The sequence below is a fragment of the Sparus aurata genome, chromosome 18 (assembly GCF_900880675.1).
Source record: "Sparus aurata chromosome 18, fSpaAur1.1, whole genome shotgun sequence".
Lineage (NCBI taxonomy): Eukaryota > Metazoa > Chordata > Actinopteri > Spariformes > Sparidae > Sparus > Sparus aurata.
The window spans coordinates 16,516,674-16,538,855 of NC_044204.1; the positions used below are offsets into that span (position 1 = coordinate 16,516,674).

Consider the following 22,182-nt stretch of genomic DNA (forward strand, 5'->3'; position numbering starts at 1 on the left):
TTCTTGGTAGAGTTCAATCTCAATGCCGAAGCTAAATAAATTCTATCAGTAACCCCACATAAAGCTCTGTGGGGCTTCTAGTGAAGTGTGTTCAGGTGACGCTGACATCCTGTTCTTGCGTCCTCCACTTCTGCCCTTACTTTAGAATTAATGAACAGCTGAGAATTTCTGAACATTTTGACACCACAAGCCTATTTATAGGAAGTTATATTTAATTAAAACCACTGATATATCTGGCTGAATTGCACAAAAAGTTAGGAGATTACAGAATGTGACTTCTCTGCCTCTGTCTGCTAGCTAACAGACATATTGTACTGTTGTTATTGTTAGCTACCAGAAGCTACAACAAAATCCCTGGTGCCAAAAATGTTTCTGGTCCAGTTTGGCTACTGTATCTACTCTGGCACCAACTTTATGCTTAACTAAGAGAAAAACAGCCAAATACTAAGAAACCTATGCCTCTTGCCATGAAATGACTATTATTTTTCTGTGATGTTCAGTCTGGCCAGTAAATGTTGCATTGTTGCATAAAAAACAAACAAACTCTGTTTACTTATTTATTTCTTCCTCTGAGACGATCAAGTCCATCTGAAGTGACCTGTTTCTTTACTGCGTGGAGCGCAGGGTTGTCAGGAGGTGACTTTATTTCCAGTCTGTCAGTTAAATCTGACCTCGGGATCACCTGTACTTTCCTCTGCACTGCGTTTCTGCTGTTTGGACTCACGTCATCCATGGGGATCTCCTCGGGACTCGGTCCAGGGTGATTGGGTCCGTTGGCCAGCACGCGGTTTGGTTGCTCCACACACTGATTCTGGTTCTGGTGTAGGTGACTGTGCATCTTCTTCCTCTGCTTCCTAGAAGGGTTGATGAAGGAACAATTAAGGATCTGAACTGAAGACAGTGGCAATTTCTCTTGAGAATTCCTTTTAGAAATATTTCTTCTCAACTTTCATTACTTCATTCATCACATGACTGTTTCATGTTCATTGTCAAAGCACTGCAGCACTCTATCTAGCCAGTGAGGTAATGCTAGGTATATTTACTCAAGTACTGTACTTAGGTATTATTTCGAGGTACTTGTAATTTATTTGAGTATTTCCATTTTCTGCTTTTTTATACTAAAAGAGGAAAAAATATTGTACTTTGTAGATTACAGTGCCACATTTATAAATGAATTTAGTCTGTCAGCGACCAGTTAAAAAAAAACAACATTGTTTTGATTCCGATTATCAAAACAATGCTGAATGTCAGATCTGATAATCAGTTGACCAATAATATACAGTACTTACATACATGGAAATATTTGTATTATTAAATTTTAGTTGTAGTTTTGATGCTGAAGCACATTTAATGTTAGATACTTTAAGACTTTTAGTCATGTACTATTTGTATGGATGACTTTCACTTTTACCAAAGTAATACTGTAACACATTGTCTTTACTTTTACTCAAGGGTTCCTTCAGGATACTTTTTACAACAATAGCCCCTTTTAGATAGAAAAGGTGGCACATTTGCTGCAAGGTAAAGTCTGCAATGTGCTGCCTTGTCTATCTAAAAGGGAGGTGCAATATTCCTTCTTTTCCAAAAAGCCGCCACTTGGCCACCACTGGGGTAGGTGTAAACATGTGACATGACGTGAAACACGAAGTTGGGCGTGAACAGTGAAGCAGGTCGAAGTTGTCTTCAAAATAAGAGCTTTACATTGCACCCCATTGGAGTTTAGCACTGGGTTCTTAGCAGGGGGCTTTTAATTTGAAAGTAGCGACCGTTAGTAGCTTGCCGCTACGACAAAAAGCGGACAACGAAGACAGCTACAGAGACCGAGGAGACGCTAGCATCTCCTTGATCTAAGTGGCTTTCCAGTTGCTCATCTTGAAGTCCGCGGATGAAGTGATGAACCTCCACCCATCTCACGCAGTTGCAGCACATTGACGGCTCAGATTTACAGCAACAGAGGTGGAAAAAAGTGTACCGTCCGAGATGTCAAATTGGCGGACCAAAACAGACCCCCAAATTTGTCTAAATCCGCGGACCTAGCCGCAAAAATGACAGCCAAATTGGCAGCTTGCTGCCCTGTATAAAAACAGCTACTGTTAAGTGTATTCACTCAAGTTTTTTCATTTAACAATTTACTTTTAAGGGTTTCTAAAACTTTTGTTGGCAGACTCTCAATGGACCTTGAGGACTTGCAAGGGTTGCATGAGCTTATCTGCTAGTGTGTGTGCTATGATAACCATGATGATTTATTAGTCCACACTGGCGGTCGGTTTGACAATGTTATATAAGCTGTTATAAAATGTTGTCTTTTCATTGAATGGCCCATTGAGTGTCTCTGACCACTGACAAGTTTGGGCTTCTTGTCACGTTTCATATGTCTACAAGTTGTTAGTGGTTCAACCAACGAGACTTTTTCTCTCTAAATTTCTCAGTTGTTTACTGTTTAAAGTTTACTCAAATCCAATCAATCATACTTTTAGGTAGCAGGACTTTGTTCTTTCTGTTGTCCTCCCCGAGTAATCATTTCATTTCATCTCATTTGCAGAGGCCTGACCCAAAGGTTTGGAACCACTGGACTAAACTTAATATTTAGAAGTTAAAACCAGCTCCACCTTGAGCAGTAAAATGCAGCTTACACATGCACCAGTAACCATCTTTTAATGTCATATATAATAATATTCAGTGACAGGGAACATTTGCTGCCAACATGTACTTTTACTTTTGGTGATAATACTCCTGTACTTTAAAATAAGTAGCAATTTTTTAAAGGAACTATCATTGTAATTGAGTATTTTTAGACTGGTATTCTTGACTGGTAACCATTATTCTACAGCCCTAAAAGAAGCAGCTTGTTACACATTCTTCTTACAGCAGGTTTTGGAGCATTTCATGAGTGAGGAGTCATTAATGTCCCTTCAAAGACACATACTTGGTTTTGCAGTAGGCCACCACACAAACGATGCCAACCACCAGCAACGCCACACAGATGCCTGTGATCGTCAGCACCCGCCTTTGGTAAAGCTTCTCGGCCTCTGTGGATGGAACGCACGTACAAAAACGCACATGTTCACGTGCACACACACATCCATTCATTGCAGACAAACAATCCCAAAGCATACAGAAATATGCACACACACACACACACACACACACACACACACACACACACACACACACATACAGCATGAGCACTACTCCATTGATGCTAACTACAGAAACAGTTTTCTGACTATCATCTGCTGCCATCCTTTCCCCTGTGCTGTCTATTAAACAACTTCTACTCTGTCTGGTGGCTTTTAACTGTACTACAGTCACACATCGCTACAACAACACAGGAGTAATTCTACAAGCTCAAAAATATTCTGATGAAAAGCAAACATCCTGACACAGACTTCCTGCTGTCCCTATACAAGTGTATTTACAATGGCCATGGGGATGTAATGCTACAGATGGCACTGGAGGGTCTGAGCACATGCCTGTATGGATGAGATTATTAAAAGGAGAAACTAAATAAAGCAGTTTTTGTTCAAAGTGTTAACACCACACTGGCCCGAGAGTTTAAAGGTTTGATATTCACAAGGCTCAACGTAACTAGTACTGGCCCAAAAGTTTAAGAAATGTGCAAAAAAAAAGATTTTTATTTCATTTTGGCATCAATTAGAAAATAATATATATGCTTTAATTAACCTGTATTTTATTTGTTATTTCAGGCACTGATACTGGAGGTCGGGTTTTGGCTGGTCTCCTCCTGCTGTGAGTGAGGTTTTTATTTTTTTGTCAAGTTAACATCATCAAAAAGCTTTTTTTTTTAATCACATTTACACCATGCTGGAAAGCAATGTTTTACTGTCTTCTCTGGTTGAAAGCTTCAAGCTTACCGCTGACTACGATCAACATCATTGATACCTGGAACCAAACCCAACACTGATGTCACAAGGTCCTTGAAACATGGTTCAACCACTGGAGGTCAACAGAAAGAAAATATTTATACGTTTATACAAAATTTCAATCACCAGAATAGATTGTTATGTCTCTCTTTAGAGATAAAATTGGCATTTTCGTTATTTCTTAGTGAATAATACATGGGTCTTGATAAAAAAAACAAAAACAAAAAACAGGGAAAATAATTTGTTGCTGATACAAATAAAAATGATGATCTAGCGGACTAAGATATGTTTTATTCGATATCGGATTGCGCTTGATTGAACTAAAATGGGGGTATGTGCTCTACTGATTGCCATATTGTTGTTAATGCATCCAACAATAGAAGAGTTGGAAAGGTTTTGAGTTATTCAAAGAAACAGGTATCAAGTTTTAGCCATTTTAGTATTTGCTATTTTTACTCAACAAAGACTTTTGTTGGTGACTGGGTAGACTTGGTTGCAGCACTTTTATGTCACAGTAAGAACTTCGGATTTGGATCACATTACACTGCTCTGCATTCAACTCATTAAGTTCTTACAGGTTTGTGGTGATGTTGTGTGAATACTACGCCATCTTAGTTATCTAGGTTAATTCAGACTTCTGGGCCCGCTGTGGTGTAACACTCTGTGTCAGAACGGCAAGCGCGACAACACAATGACAGAAGGAGCAACAAACAGAACAGAACATGAGGGGAAGAGGGAGGGAATATAAGGAGAAAAGGAAAATTGGAGAGGAAGGAGGAGTGGGAGGAAACACGTAGACAGGGGGAGGGAAGAGAAGGGGGGCTGGGAGGGGAGCAGGAGAAAGGCCCAGGGAGAAACTAGTCCCCCTGAAACCAAAGACTGGTCTGACTTTGTCCCTGCATCAACTAAAAATGGATTATAGAGGCCCTTGGATTGTTAGTTATGGCCGGATTAAAGTCCCTAAAGCTCAATCATCGTTTTCCCAATGTCATGAACCTTCTCTTGCATAAATATTTGTTAGCTTTAATGTACCTGATACTTCTGAAGGTGTCCACTTAATACAGTGACACTAATAGGCAGTCAGTAGCTGAAGACAATCTGTCTAGGTTTCTTCCTGTGGTTCTTTTGGAAAAAAGTTAGTTGAGAATAAGGTAAAATACACTAGAAAAGCTAAACTTATTTATAGCATTTCTGATATCAGCTTGAAACAGGAGCAGGTGAATCATAAACTGTCCCCTTTACCTAATTCACCTTACCTTTCCCCCTCTCCCCTTCCTCAAAAAGCTGTAAACACGCCACTGAAGGGGAGGGAAGGGGTCGAGGGAGGGGAGGGGAGGGGAGGGGTGTCTAAATAAAGGACCTCTGTAGGGATTGACAAAGCCTATGAGAGCCCTGGCCCGGCATTGTGTGCGTGTCACAAAGTACTGATACAGAAAGGCAAAGGGAAATGGGGAGGCGAGCTCGCTGGCAGTGTGGAGCCAACAGCCCTGGTGATTTAGGACAGGCGAGCTCTCGACTCTGACACCGAGTCAATCAAGGGCAGAATAATAAGGACAGACTATGTGGTCAGGCCTTTTGCCCGCTTTTGGCAAGGCTTTGCAAAAATACTCGCAGCTTGCATGTTTTTATTCGACAGGCTACTGAAGCCAAAATGCACATTGCCAAAGCCCAGAGGACGAGCCAGATACTTGTCGACTTATCGATGACGTGAAACTAATTTATGGACAAAGAAGGTAGATTTTTCTCTGACATGGTGTCCACAAAAACACAACTTTGTGTTAGTATTCATTTGTATTAGGCCCATTATATTGTTTTTTTCACTTTTGTACTTAATGTTATTATTGCATCATTCCCAGATAATTTGTTTCTTTCTCTAACGTCTACCAGGTTTGTCAGACTGTCAGAAGAGTGCATGCAGAGAAGGGAGGTTACATGTCTTGAAAGCAGGTTAGTGGGCAGGAGAAAAAGAGGGACAGGTTGAGGGAGACCCAGTTGTTGGTTTTAGAAAGAAGATGGCACAATAATGTGTGACTGTGAGAGGATCTTGGCAAACCCTTTTAAGCACAGCAAAATGAATAATAATGTTCCATACCCATAAATTCAATTCTGAGAAGCTCTGCCAGCGCAGAAAGTTGTCGTTGTAAAAGGAAAGAGACAGATTGGGTCAGGTGTAATGTCCACTTTGGAGCAGATATATTATTTTCATGTCCTGCATACGCTGAACCAGGATATAGGTTAATTAGTGCTGTCAGCCAGAGCAATTGACATGTGTACCGTCCAGTAACAGACAGACAACTCAGACAGCCTCAGCTCTGTGACCCCCAAAAATGACAGGAAACAAAAAAAAAAAAAACTGAACCAAACAAAAAAACAAAAGCGAAGGGAGACAATGAACCAAAGGCAGAAGGAAAGAGAAGTCAACAGGCAGGATAAAGCATGCAGAGACAGATGGACAAAGACAGCAAGACAAGAAGCCACATCACTTACTGCTATATTTAATAGACCTCATTTCTGGGCAGAAATATAAAACAAAACAATAAAAAAAGAAAAGAAAAGAAAAACAAGACAAAAGGAAAAAAACAAGAAAACAAAAGATAAAAAGCAGTGAGTTACTCTCCAACATAAAAACACAGTACAGTCGATGAGGCTGGCACAGCAAATGGGGGTGGGTGCTGTAACTCGTTTGACTAATGGCAATTGTGTGCCTTGGTATTGATTACAGCATACCTCTTGTAAAGTACTTTGTCCCACTACTGCTGCGTACCGCTATTATAGCCTTTCATATGATTTACAAAGAAATCATCTCAGGATTCCCAATTTCCATGGCTTTGCATGCATTACTGGCCAGAAAAAGAGATACGAAAAGTCAGCCAATCTTCTGTCCAACTTGACCTTAACTACTCTATGTTGTGACAGTGCTTTATGTTTGAACCACTAGAAGAAAGCAGGCGGCAACAAATCAACATGGACTTAACACAGCAGAAAGTGTCCCTTCGACTGACTGGAAAAAGGATCACGATGCAAAATAAAAGCACGGACACACAGACTTCAGCATGTAGACGAGGCTTGATGATGGGGTCAAAATAAGCAGACATTACATAATAGAGTGACATATTGTATCATGTTCTTGGTTTAAATGTGACATTATTCAGTGTGGAATCGTCAACAACAGACAAACAGCAAAGCAAGACAACATGGCATGGAGCAACAGTGTTTTAACCCCTGGAAACGAGAATGGGAGGCTCATCTTTATCCCTCTGTTTTATCTCCATGTGATGGCTTGGCCAGTTACAGGAGTGTGACACAGCCAGTTCTGTGCAATGCTAAATTTTCTGCACATGTCCTGGGATCTCTGGTTGTCATCTGATTGTATTGATAATGTATATTTCAGTGTCACTGCCCATGCTATCACATGAGAGTGACAAGACATTCCCCATTTTCAGCCTTGATGATTATTTAAAGGAAAAGTTTGACATTTTAGGAAAATGTTTCTGTCTTCACAGTAAATATGAAGCCAGAGCCAGGACACTGTTAGCTTAGCCTAGCATAAAGACCGGGTGCAGGGAGACAAAACCTGCTGAAATACCAGCACCACAGGGCTCCCAAGTAACCTCAACCTAATAACTGGACGGGATGAAACTGCCTTCAAATAGTATTTCACATAGCTTCCAGCAAAACATAACTTGTACGTTGTTACATAAACACTGCATTCCAGACAACTCTGAACATGAAAATTAAACATCCATTTACCCCAGCTTTACATGTCTGACCTCACACAACAACAGCAGTGTCCAGGGGAAGGGGTAAGGTGTATTTCTAGACAACAGTATTTGAATTAGGCTACTGAATGAAATGTTAAGATACGTTATAAAAGTATTGTATAGTATTGTAACATAAAATGCTGTTATGCTAATGGTGTCTGTTTCCTCAAGTGTTGTTTTTCCTCCTATATTTTGTTCATAATGCAAGAGGCTCGCACTGAATTGAGGGTTCAATTCTGTGTAAACTTGCTAAAGAGAGATTGTTTTGTTACAGTCTGTCAAGTTCTTTGTCCACTTTGGACTTGCTTTGAGGTTGGAAGTTGGACGTTTCAACTGGGACATTCCGACCTCCAATGTTGTCTGGAGTGCAGCGTAAGTTACAATTTAACAACCTTGATGTAACGTGTTAATTACTGAGGTCTAAAGATGCTGGTAAGTGGATTTTGTTACCTTGAACAGAGCCAAGCCAGCCATTTCCTCCAGTTTCCAGTCTGTACGCAAAGGTAGGCTTAACGTTTCCTGGCTGTTGTTTCGTATTCATTGTATAAATTAAAAGCCGCTACAAGGAACTTTTTGAAAGTAATTGTTTTGTTGATTCAGCCCCTTCCTCAGAAGCGGTACTGCACCACAGCCTCCTGTCATTAAGATCTTGATCTGATTAGCACGCGCATTTGTTCTAAGCAAGTGAAAGAATGTCAAAACTTACTACTTACTTTTTTTTTTTTTTTAAGGTAATAAACTGTTACATGATGATAGTGAGACAAAATAAACTTTCACTTCATCCTTAGCACTCCGACATCTCTTATAACTCCTATAGCTCTTGAGTTATCCAACCTGGTTAAGGCAGAGGCCGACCTAGTGACAGGGATTAACAATAACTGTGATAACCATAGAGAAATAGCCAATCATCTCACTGATATATATATATATATATATATATATATATATATATATATATATATATATATATATGTATATATATATATATATATATACATGAATGTCAAACTATTCCTTTTGTTCAGTTACACTGTGATGAGAAGCAAAACATGTGACACCATTTTAATAATTCAACCCTGGAACACTTGAACCAGCATTTAGCCACATGCCATTATGAGAGATTTCATCAGATGATCCATGGATGCTCAGAGTGAAAACAGCAGGCTTTTACATTCACCACTGTGGGCTTTTATCCTTATGTCTCAGTTCAGGACAGATTACACTGACATGATATCACGAATCTCCACTTATATGAAAATCAATATCACAAAGGGACCCTCAGATAGATATAATCATGAGTGATGCTTTCAAATCCCATTACATTAAGACTTGAAAAGTTGAACATATTCCAACTCTAAATCTCATTCATTTGCCAAATTATTTGGATTTTGGGCACACTATAGCTTCTAGTAATGACTGGCAGCTGTTCAAAACAACGTCAGAAGGACTTTCATTGTTGTCCATCGAAAGCCTTTATTTGCCAGTCGAGCTCCACTCCAAAAAATAATATCAGTGAATGATTTTTGTCTTTGGTCATAAAAGAGGGCTGAAGTAAGGACATACAACTTTGTATTAATAGTTTCTATTCACACAATTTAGCCTTGATTAAAATCTAAGCAGCACCGATGGACCATCTACAAAGAAAAGTGACAAAGCGTTCCAATAAAATCAAATTAGTTCAACCCTCTGTATCGGTTATTGTCTTAATCTCTGTCTCCTCTGTTTCTTTTTGTGCAATTCACTGTAGCATAATTATACAATAACAGTTCAATAGTCTATTCTGAGGCTTATTTCAGCTGTCTGCTGTAGGTAAAGCATCCGGTATGTATGTATATCCGGTCATGTTTAATAAATAAAAATGTAAGCAGATGAACTAGTGTGAAAAATATCATTAAAACTCGACTGTTTGAATCTGGTGAGCAGAGGTGCAGCACAGAGGAACCAGGGGAGACAGGGAGAGGAAGGGGTGGAGACAGAGGCATGCACATCCACACACACACACATTAACTTACGTGAAACATAAGAGCTGGTGTGCAATCAGACATACACACACACACACACACACACACACACAGAGCACACCCTCCATCCAACCCCTCCGATGTAGCATGCAGCATCTCAGTGAGAAGGAGACAGACAAGAGCAAATGGACATACTGTAGAAACCGGCCATGACGGAGTTTTGACAGCGGTCCCCCGTATAGTCATTGGGACACCTGATGGAGGGAAAACAAGACACAGACGGGGGGGGGGGTTAAAGATACAGTGGGAAGAGAAGGGACAAAACAGGAGGAAAGAGAGGAGGAGAGTAACACAAGGACAGATAGAGGGAGGGGAGAAGAGAGAGGAGAAGGGGAAGGGGGGAGACATAAGAGAGCAGAGAGATGAGGGGTTAGAAACAGCACAATCCACCAACTACAGAGAGAGAGAGAGAGAAAGAGAGGGAGAGAGAGAGAGAGAAAGAGAGAAAGAGAGAGAGAGAGGGAGAGAGAGAGAAAGAGAGAGAGAGAGAGAGAGAGAGAAATGACCTGCATACCGTGACATCACCGCCATCAATATGACATCACTGCTACAGTTAAGACATCATCACAGTCATGAGGGTCATGTGATGGTGGTGCAGGAAGTAGGAGGGGTCAAACGTACAGTCGTTAACCTCCAAACCCTCTCACACACAAACACAGATGCACACGTACACACAAACACACACTCACAAAGGCTTTATGGTCAATTACGGACTCTCATTCATTGCATCCATTTATTAACCCCTGACTGAAACCATGAAATAGAAAAGCAAAGCAAAAGAGACTTTTAAGTGGATATGATTTATAATGGACTTCCATTATTTTGATGTCCTTTATAAAACATGTCTGTAAAAACTGTAAAACGGCAGACAAGGTCAGTTTATACCGATCCTCTCTGCTGTTTAATGTTTGTAAAACTTTCAAAGAGACGGCAAAGTGTTCTTTCCACATGACGTGATCTCAATGTGAAGTCTATGGACTGAGGCATCAGGGATAATGAAAGGTATACACTGCATGTGTCATCAGGTGAACAAAGCAGAAGCTAAAATGAGAAAGATGTTGATGAAGGTTCTCAGTCATCCCGGTCAAGGTAATTTGCTTTATCACAGGCAACTGGACTTGTTTCAGTTTCACAAAAAGGAGAAACAACTTCTCTGACTGTATGCTGGCTGAGGAAATTGTGTTGGAATGAATGGCCCGCCATTTCTCCATACCACATTCAGTTCTCCTTCATAGATACAAGTTCATGATGCCTTTGTTTTAACACAAGAGACATAAACAAATCCATCAATCTAATCAAGTTGAGTGTATGGCCATTACAATAAGCGTGAAGAACAAGGCCCTTGTTGAGCAAAATAGATCAGTCTATCTGTCCCCTTGAGGTAAAAGAAAATGTATAAACCTGATTTGACAGATTTTTGGGGTGAAGCTGAACACGCTGTAAACACAACATTGACATATTATCACCTTACAAAGCCAATATTTATAAGCAAAGAGTTGCCTACTTATGCCCCCAAATCTAGCAGATACAGAGCAGCATTAGCATTCACTTAATCTTGGCTCAGACTAAAATCCTAACCAATATTAAAATTTGATTGCATATCATATGTGAGGACTCATTTCACACTTGTCTTGTTTCTCTTTAACCAACATGCACAAACAACAAGATATTAAGAAATAATGGAGCATCACAAACTACCAAAGATCCATCTGTAACCACTTTATCCCTTTTTATGGGGTCGCCAATCCCAGCTGTCTCTGGACGAGGGCAGGGTACACCCTGGACAAGTCGCCAGCTCATTGCAGGATGGGAGAGGCCGCCATGCAAGGTGTCAACCATACATCAGGAGCAATTTGGGGTTCAGTATCTTGCTCAAGGACACTTCGACATGCAGCTCAGCTACGCCCAGAGCTGGGATTTGAACCAGTGACCTTCCGATCACTAGCCAACCTGCTCTAAACGCTGAGCTACAGCCGCCCCTACTACCGAAGATATTATCAAAATTATTTTACACTACATCGCATCAGGCAATCCCCTGACGTGATGTCATTGGGAAGCAGATGTACACAAAATGGAGACTAACATAGTGCAACAACTTGCTGTAGTAATGTAGTGATAGAAAAAACTAAAGCAGAATATTTAAATGAGTGGATGAAAAAATGGTTGGTGAGATGCAGTCAACACAGGTTCTCTCTGTTTTAAGTGAGAACTAAAGGCAAGATTTTTAACAGTAGTATCCTTGCTAATGTATAATTAACATAATCATCCAGATTTTTTTATCCTAAATATCAAATATGTTTGAACTTGTCAAAGCAACCCAAATGAGTGTTTGAGGAAATCGAGAGGTGTAATACTGAATACATGAACCCCTCATGTTACCAGACAATCTGGGCCAAACACTGGTACAGACCAAGGTCCAAGACCAGATTTCACTCTTGATAGTTGGGAGGGATAATTTTGGTCCAGTATTCAGTCTTCTTTTAGTTGGTCTCCACCAACCATGAGAAAAATATGTGGCTCTTTAGCTACTAAACGCTCTATTAAGTTCACTGCTGAGCAGGTAGTGCACAGTAGATTTCCAGAGCTTTGTTACTCAAAACAGCTTACTGGAAATAAAAAGTGAAAAGCTGAAAAGAGCTGTGAAAGTAACAAAAACAATAACGTTATGGGCTGTGAATCCCAAACCATTAGCTAAAAGAAACTGTATCATTGCAAAGAGCCAAGGAAAACTGCAGACAGGTGATAGTTCTCTGTGGGTTTGTCACTACGAGCAACACTTTTCATATTACACAGTCATTTGTTATATTGCTGATATAAACTGACTGTTTTTAATTGCAGCTTCAAAATACTTGACATGGATAACATGCAAAATAATCTTCTTTACAAAATGTAGAGGGAATATGTAATATCTGAACAAATTATCTAAAGCACTGTGCCCGTTTAGTCACATTCAATGGTTTAGCAGTTTGCATCTGCATTCTCTGTTGAAAACATCATCCTTGCTCTGTGTAATGCTGTGTTTGGTGTGAAAGCCCGACAACCCATCACAAACGTTTAACAATAAAATAGCCCTAAATAATGCCTGTAAACTAAGCTGCAAAGCATGAGGACTTGTCAAAATGACCTTCTGACAAATGCAGAAATGAGTATGTGTAAAACTTAAGTGGTTTTCACAAGAGTAGAAATATGAGCAGCACACGCGCGCGCGCACACACACACACACACACACACACAGCCCTCCACAGTGTGTGAGCATGAAAATGGTTGGAATAGGTTTTGGTATTTCTTGGGCATAAATAACAGCAACAGTTTACATGCAGCTGCAGAATGTGGTGTTTTGTTTCTGGATGGGTGGCGAGCTGTCAGCAATACCACGGGCTGAATATGATTCATATTCTGGCACCAGCCATCAAACTCACAACACTGAAACTAACAAGTAGGCTCCTCTCCTCACTGCATCACAGCAACCAGAAAATTGATACACATGTGTTGTCCAAAAATATTTGATGCTGAGAATGGACACTGCCATTCCTCTCTATTAATTGTAATCAGCTCTTTAAAGGAAACATGAGAAAGAAGAAGAGAAGCCTGTTCTTGTAATCTGAAATGTCTTGAATCATGTGTTATACAGGGTGTCATGGCTTCCATCGAGCAAGGCATAATTGATTTAATCGTTTTATTGCCATAATTGATAGATCGGGTAAAAATAGGCACGTTGGGTAGATGATTATAGATGAATCACAACGATTGAAGAATGACAGTATTATGATATTATGGGTGTGGCCCCATTACAGTCATGATAGGATAACAGAAGCTATCTGGCTCTAATAACCATACTGCGTTTATTACAGTGATTTAGTGTCTGGTCAACAAATTCATCCAGTTTAAAATGCAAGGACCTTCCTCTTACCCTCATGCATATACTGTTCACATAACTGACTGGGTATCCTTTTCTCCTCTTTCTCACCACTAAAGATACAACTTGCATTTTGAATCAATTACAGCAAAACCCTCAGAAGAGCCCACTCAGCAATTTCCCATAGAGTTATAAATAGAGCAGAGAAAGAGAGAGAGGTGGGAGACACTGGGAGCAGAAGCAGCCCTATGCTGCCGGCAGAGCTTTTACTGTATATCATTTCTTTTCTCTCTCTGATTCTCATTTCCCCTCTTCTCTCCACCCTTTTTCTTATCTACACGTGCTTGCCTTCCCTTTTTTTTCCCCAGACTGTACTGTTCTCTCAGCTCTGAAGACGAACTCAGAGGGGTGAAAAAAAGCCAGCACACCTTTTGTTCCAACCGTCTGAATGAAAGTAAAGAGCCTGTGATTAATTTTGTTATTTGCATTATACAAAGGCTCATCAAATTTAGGAGGAAAAAAAACACAGACAGCCATGGACAATATGTTCAGGCATCAATCGAGCCTGAACTCATGGCATGTGTCGATTAGATTAGATTTAATGAATTGTATTGATTCCAATGGGAAATATGGCATTTGAAACCTATAGCTGGGGACACAGGGGTTAATATCTTCTGCTGGCTGCCAGACCGGAGTTTAGAAGTTCAGTTTAATCTCAGCTATCTGCAACTTTGCACAGACAACTATACCACAGGTTAAAAAGAACACTGAGAAACAAGACACACCAAGCTTTAACTGCTAACAGCTAGCCAGGGGGCATGTTTGTATGTGCCGATCTCCACTTAGACCTCCACACTCTGTTTTAGCCAGGGTGCCTTTCTATATGTGCTGTCCTCCACTTTAACCTACAGACTCCATTTTGCAGTACAGCATTACTCTCCCCTTCAGGGAAGAGGAGATTATGCGTTTCCATGGTCGGCACAAAAGAGCTTGCAAATACCCCCTCAAATTTCAGGGATATTAAAAATGTTTTGCTGCCTGCCAGTGCCATGCAGTGCGCTGATTTGCAGCTGCTGTTCAAAATCGTGAGTGTGTTCGTGTGTGAGTGTGAGCGGGGGTCTACATATCTCTGAGGTGAACAGACCAGGCAGACACTCTACAGACAGCAGTCTTATTTACATCCTGTTATCCATTGGCACAAACAGACAGGCCAACAAAGGATGACAAAGCTGAGGAGCAACAGTAACTCTCTGCAAACTGCTGTCTGATCTGCTGCTACCTATCTAGGCTGCCGTAGCCTGAAAAATGCATTGTGTTCACATGTAGCACAATCATGCACAGAAGGTGGCACAATCCTGTACATTTTGTACCTTTAAATTTCTATATATGCTGCTCGTAATTTCTGTATGCACCCTCTCGAACAAAGTTTTCTGCTGGTCAGCAGCATGAAAAAAAAAATCCTGATTTATCCTTCAGCAATGACCGGAAGGTATATCAGATGAGAGATAGAGAGAAAGGCAGGGAGAGGGAGAGAGAGAGTGGAAGCGAGGGATAGAAATATGTATGTACAGAGAGATGAAACTGAAGAAACAAGGAGTGCAGATCTGGAACAGACACCAAAGGATCTAAGGATGGATTTCTAGCAGATACATCCAATTGTACAGGAAGCGTAACAATAAAGCTCTCGATCATGCACGACTGTACATGCCATCTGTTATTCACATTGTCAGGGGAACTGTTTGTTACACATCTACAGAATGACCCAGTATGTACGGCAAGTTGGATGTGAAGGATGACAACCTCCATTTAAGAAAATATCCATTTCACAAAGTGGATAACAAAGACTTTTTCATCGGTAGGTCAATACAAGAAAGCTGTCAGTTTACTGACTGGCTGGCATACTGTAGTTACAGAAGGGTAATGTTACCAGATACTAATATAATGCCATCTTCCACTTCTACTACATTAGTGCAAGATGCCACAGGCTATGAGTTGCATTTATGTGCAGCAAACAAATACTTATTTTAATGTCATGGTTCACCTTGTTTTATTAAACTATTTGGAGCTGTAACCAGTTTCTGTTTTGTTTTGTTCCAATAGATTTCACTCATTACCATGACAGCTACAGGCTTTAAAAAAGAATCTCTTACTTACTTAAAATTACAAAGATTACAGAAAACTACTGATGACAGACTTGAAATGCAAAACAAAAAACAAAATGTATTTTTTTTTTTATGTCAGCATTTAAATATATCCATTTAAACTGGCAATAGACAAGTTTCCTGCTACAACGTATCATTATGAAGTAAATGTTGATTGCACAATGTAATGAATATAAATTAATGAAAACATCAGTGGTTACGTTAGTTCCCTATAAGCCTTGCTACCACTGTACAACTTTGTCTGCCACCAGACATGCAGTTACCTGGGTTAACTGGTGATCCATTTCTGTTGCAGACTAAATTAATGAATAAACTCACATTTTTTTCCAGTGTCCTTATTATTTGTGACTTTAAGGACGGAAACAATCGAGTTGTCTTTGCAATCAAGGTGTCAAAAATAATACCAGGGAAACTTCAGGAAGGGGTTAGTTGTCTGCTTTCCACATATGATGTGTCCAAATTTCCATTGCCAATTTCAACTAAATCTTTAAAATGTAAGCTTTCACATTGAGCATTACCATTAAATCGTCTGCATTTTGAATTTCATTATATTCATTTGTTTCAAATGAGTGTTTTACACTTTTAAATATGGTCTGATATTCCTAGTTGAGCAACAAATAAAAAATATTTTACCTTTCATCTCTTTTAATTTTTCTATTTTGACATAAATATCCTCTGTAAATAGGATGCTCTGAGCACTCTCAGATTAGAACTGTGAAATCCGAACAACCATTTCTGACTGAATATATGAACAAACCCATATTTATATCATAACAATCAACAGACTAATGGTTACTTTTAATTGTTAACCTTTGCTTGTACTGTTAAATCCCGAACACACCTGAGGCCGATGGGGAAACAAGGAATGAACTAAACCATGAAACAGTGATATGTTCTTATAAATAAACGTCTGTTTATCCTCTGTAATAGGTTAATAAAGCACAGCAGTGATTCATCTAATCCAGTTCACGAAATTTTTGCACTTGCTGTTCTAAACACCTACCAGTCTGGTAGCTCTTTCCTAGGAAAAATCTTCCCACGCACAGGAAGTGATGCATTTTATATTATCAGGTTATTTCAAATAAACAGAAGAAGTAGAGTTGGACATTTAGCATGCTGTGAACCCTGTTAACCACTCCTGGTCTGCGCCAATGCAAAAATAGTTATATCATCACTACTACTACATTTCAGATCCAGCTTGCCTTTAATGTGAACAGTTTGTCAAGCAGACTCCCTACTGTGGCAACGCAAAACATGGTGACACAAACAGTCACAGAGAAAGGGAGAAAAAGGCCTGAGCTGTGTACGTCTTACTCATGTTACCCTTACACAAGCAGGGCACCCGCGAAACATGTTCAGAGTGAACATCACACAGGCTGCTCTGTGTCTGCAGGGTGCTTGTGTATGTGTGAGCTCCTGACATCCAAATGTGAGTGGCTGCTGCCAAAAAACAAAGCAACCACAGGGTTTCATGTCCCAAGGTAAAGAATCAAAAACAATAAAACGCGGACATTGTTGGGATGATGTGGATTTGGTTACTTCTTCCATTTAAATGTTCATCAAATGACCCACCTCCCCCAAATCTGAGGCTGACACAGTGTGACATCTGAGCAACCTGAAGCAGACAGTGTTATCCCACAGAGAGAGAGCAGAAAATTATGACGCTTTTACATCCATATATTCTAAAAACTTTGATGATAAAGTAACAACAGAATGACAGGACTGTAGTCACGTGTTAAGCAGCACCAGAGGGAGACAATTTCAAAACAGATGGACATGCATTAAATATGCAAGTATCATATTTATTTCCGGTCGTGCCTAAAAAACACTGTGTGACTCGTCCTGCTGCAGTCGTTTTTCAGTCAACATTCTCAGATGGTTGCACCTTCGACATCACGCGACTTCGCCACTGAAAAACAGTTTTGCTATTGAGCTGCACGCATGAGCTAACTATGGATATACCTATCGTCATATGGTCGACGATCCAGTAGAAGACTGGTCATATCTTGTTAATAAATGATAAATAATCCAATCATTAGTATCCAGAGATTATCAGTTTTAGTGGAATTAATGATAATAACCGACATGTCTGAATGTTACAGATAAAGAACAGTTATAATTGTATAAGATATTAACAACAGTGTGATTATTGCTGCTAAGTTGTTAGCATAAATGCTAATAGTGGCCAATGACAGAAGTGGTGAGTCCAACAAAGACCTAAAAATGTATGCTAACACTGACTTAATTCTGCAGCCTAACTGATTGTTGAATAATAAAAGGACAGGACATTTAAAATCCCTGTACATTTCTGAAGAATTAAAATCCTTCTCATCTCTCCTGTCCTCTTTGCTTTACTGAGTGCCCTCAGCATGCAAAGCACTTTGTGGTTACATGCCAACAGAGTGACCGACAACAGAGACAGCGGATAATGTACTACGTCAGTGGGATGTCCTCTTTAACTTTTCATGCCTGTGAAGTTCCTCTGAGTAACACTGTTCTCTGCAGGGGAGCAAAAGTAAAATCCCCTTTAAGTTACACAAGTAACCTTCTTATAATCTAGCATAGACAATGGAGAGAAAGACCTGTTATTTTGTCTTATGGATGATTAAAACTGCTTAAAACTGTCTTTTTTCAATTGCAAAACCCTTGTGTCATCACCCAACTTGTACTTAAAAAAGAAAACTAGTTTTATTCAGGTGACAAGAATGATAATTGTTTCCACTGGGTTCTACTAACACATAGCTAACAGCCGCCACCAGTTTTGCTGTAATTTGCATCTCATCTAAAACATTTTGAGCTCATTACTTTCACTGATAACTAATTTGATAAAATAAATGCACTGGTATTTCTTTTAAACATAAAAAGATTTTACAAATATCGTTTGTAATGCAAACACACAAGTTTTTTCTTTTGTTCATGACTTTCTGCTTTCAGGAGAATTTTCTGAGGTGATGCTGTCAAAACAAAACTTCCCCAAAGTAAAGATACAAGACACATTTTTAGTGCATGCAGACATGATCTCTGAGTCACAATCTGTTTTAGCCGACTGCTCTCAGCAAAAGAAACATCTTTGCTGTGACATTTGGTAAAAACTGTAAACAACAAGCTTTCAAAATAGCACACAGCGCGTGGCTTAGTGGTCTGCAGGTGCATGTAGAGTATGTGGGGAGGGTACAACCAGGAAACAGAAGACAAGGTAGTGCAGTGACCAGCGACACAGTGTCTGAGCCCAAAGAGATAGAGAGAGGCAGACAGACAGAAAGAGAGAGAGGGCGGGAGGAGACAGGGGGAGTGACTACACAGTAATGACCGAGGGCAGACCGACCGAGCAACCAACTTACTTGCAGGACAGCTGGTTAATACCATGTATGAAGTAACAGTCTCCTCCGTTGACGCAGTACGCCTTCTCCGAGTCGTTGCAGCGCCTCGCATGACTCACACCTGGAGACGGGGTGGTGGTGGTCACTACGAGGACAGTTAGACAGAGACACATGCAAAAAACGCTCAATGTCATCTCTTTGTTCAAATTCTATGGTATCCATAGTACTAGATATCATACCACACTACGTCACATACCTTTCAGACCTCCTTAGTGAATTTCAAAGGGCTTAGTGAGACAAATCTATTTACTTTTTTGGGCAGGCATCAGTCACTTTTCCTGCAATCGCTGCAGCTCTCCAGCTCACAGCTGCTGGCTTCATGACTGAAAAGATCCAGTCAGATACACCTGCTCCCCCAACTCCCAGTGTTAAGTTCCTTTAGAACTTTAGACTTTAAGGTATATTACAAGAAATATAATCCGTCTACTGTTCTGTGACTGCAGGGTTCTACCTAGACTTGATTTCAACAGCCTGTAAATTATTCTGATATAAGATACATGAGCAGGACGATAACAATGTACACCAACACTAGACTCACTAATCTTGACAGATACTATAGACGTGTAACACAGTAACACAGCGCTGTTTGTCCACAGTCGTCAAATAAGCTTTGTGACTGCACTATTAATAACTTTTTATACTAAACACATGTTATTCTACACTATTCTGGGCTCATATTCTGAACAGCTCATTTGGTTGGCTGTCAAATCTTTGTGGGAAGGAGAAGATGCTGAATGCTAACAGAAAAATAGCACTCATATTTCTGTTCAAATATAGGGTGATCAAATTTTACTAGCTAGTACAAGAGCAGCTGATACCCACTGATCTTAGAAAATGGACAGAAAACCCTCAGTATCAAGTTTTAGGTCATCAGATAGATAGATGAGAGGGACTCTCTATGAAAAAGTACAAGCCGGTGCGGAAGCTTGTAGAACAAAGCAGATAAGACATTTTTATGTGTGGGTGTGCTTTATCGTTAAAAAGTTATTCCATTGATTATTGCTTAATTTGTTTTGTTACAATCAACATTAATTGATCAGATTGATAGATCTGATAGACACACAGACAGACAGACAGCAATGTTGCTCACAGATCTGCACGCTGATTATACTCGTAACGTTTTCTTGTCCTAGCGAGTTTTCAGCCACACAAGTGTAGTTTCCAGAGTCTTCTGCACGAACACGACTGATTTGCACCTTTGAGTTTTTTCTTCAGTGAAGGGGAAAGAAGGGCAGAGACACAGAGGGGAGAGAGAGACAGACACACACAGAGCAGATAAAAAGACACCGTCAGTTGTTGTAGTTGCAACAAAGCAGCAGACTCTCTGTCTGGATGTAAAATTCATCATATGTATAGCTACAGACAGATGTATATTCAAATATTCATTGTCATTGGCCAGCAAAGCTAATAGACATGTCAGGCTAAACTTTTACAGGAATTACAGGAAGATGTTACAAGAAATAGGGCACAAAACACAGATACTTAAAAGCCAGTGCAATCTCAGAACTCTGTTTAAATGTCATTAAATCAGAGCACACAGTCAAACACAAATCTAATTTTACTGCACAAAAGTGAATAGGAGGCTGCGTTTAAGTGCAAAATAAGTGCCTGACTGCAAAGTTACACAGAGTCAAATATTACTTTAGACAAGCATTTCAGTGGATTAAATGATTAATGACTGAAACCTCTGACCGGATGAACGAGTGATCTATAATTATACCGGGTTAGTAATTATAGCCTGTGTGATGTCACTAATGCAACAAAAACAGAAAATGGACAGACAGACTTCTGGTGTTACTGCTTTGGATTATGTAATGATATGATCACAGAGGTACAAAATGAAAGTCAGTCAAACTACACATTACAAGTCTGTATTAACACAACACTCAGCATACACATGTATTGCCATTGACAGAGTTGTGGGTCACGGTAATCATTCCTCCTCTTTATGCTGGCACTGAAGCAAACCCTTTCTTAATGCACTGTAAGTGGGGGACAAACACATAGTCCATGTACTGTACAAAGAAGAGGCACCGTGAAGTTCAGATAAAGCTAATATGAGGCTTCAGTAGTCTGAGTTGGCTGAATTAACCCTAACTTCACACAAAAAGACTGAAACTTTGTAAAGTACCTACTTGATTTTCTAACCATGACTGCTGAAGCCTGACTGAACACTGAGCTATGACTTAACTTCACAATGCATTCATTCACAGAACGAGGACTGTGAAATGTGCCCCTCAACTCAAAGGGTGCAGCCGTTCCAAGAAGGTGTTGCTTCTCGGCAAGTACAGAGAGAAGGAATAATTGCAGACCGGTCACCTTCTCATCATAAATATGGGCATGTGGGTGTTGATGATGGACTTGCCCTAACTTGATACTTAAAGCCCCACTGCACACAGTTAACGTTTCTTCTCAAACAGAGAACAGGGGTGTGGTTAACAGTCAGACAAAATACAACACCAGTGCAAACACAATGCCTTTTCCGCAACATCAACATGATTAGCATTGATAACTATAGTATTTAAAGTGATCGTGGCTACTGCAACAGGATGTCTGAGTGCACCCACCGTCGTTCTCTCTGTCGCTCAACCGCACACACACTATGCTCTGACATATTCCATAAAGGAGCCATGCAACTCTTTCAACACCATATACAGTTGAGACACTTGAATTTTGGAACGCACTTCTATGGCTTCTCAAACTGTCTGGTTAGTGTGCATGCTGAAGCTTGGAAGGTGACGCATGACTCTCCAGATTTTACTATAGTCTTGAGTCGTTGTTCCAATTAAGAAGAGGTTAGATATTTAACTTTGAGCAAGAAATTTTGTTATTTCTCAAAAATGTTGGCGAACACTGTGACTCATCAACATATTCAGGAAATCCTTTAAAGCGTTGTTTCTTTACTGTCTAAGTTGGTGAATGAAATAAGATGGAAACAGCATTTGTCCAATACAAACGGGAAAATAACAGTGGACCACTAGAGCAACCCAGTTAGGAATTAGCTACTCCACAGCGGTCCAACTACAGTCAAAAGGACACCAATGTGTGATTTGTTGAGAGTATGGGACATTTACATTTAGATTTCATCAACTGGAATTTACATGTAGTATATGTATGA

At 40.0% G+C, this 22,182-nt stretch overlaps 1 protein-coding gene across 2 annotated transcripts in view; it reads right to left on the reverse strand.

Annotated features, from left to right (window-relative positions):
* The window catches only part of nrg2b (neuregulin 2b), a 57,383-nt gene that overhangs the window by 8,752 nt on the left and 26,449 nt on the right, over positions 1-22,182 (reverse strand). The window contains exons 3-8 of one of the 2 annotated variants that reach the window (XM_030397098.1): positions 20,155-20,273; positions 19,026-19,149; positions 9,802-9,860; positions 5,977-6,000; positions 2,927-3,029; positions 725-854 (exon numbers count right to left, since the gene is read on the reverse strand). In XM_030397098.1, the coding sequence (XP_030252958.1) occupies positions 725-854; positions 2,927-3,029; positions 5,977-6,000; positions 9,802-9,860; positions 19,026-19,149; positions 20,155-20,273 (559 nt within the window). The remainder of the gene's footprint in view (positions 1-724; positions 855-2,926; positions 3,030-5,976; positions 6,001-9,801; positions 9,861-19,025; positions 19,150-20,154; positions 20,274-22,182) is intronic. The other variant, XM_030397099.1, reaches the window with a different exon arrangement.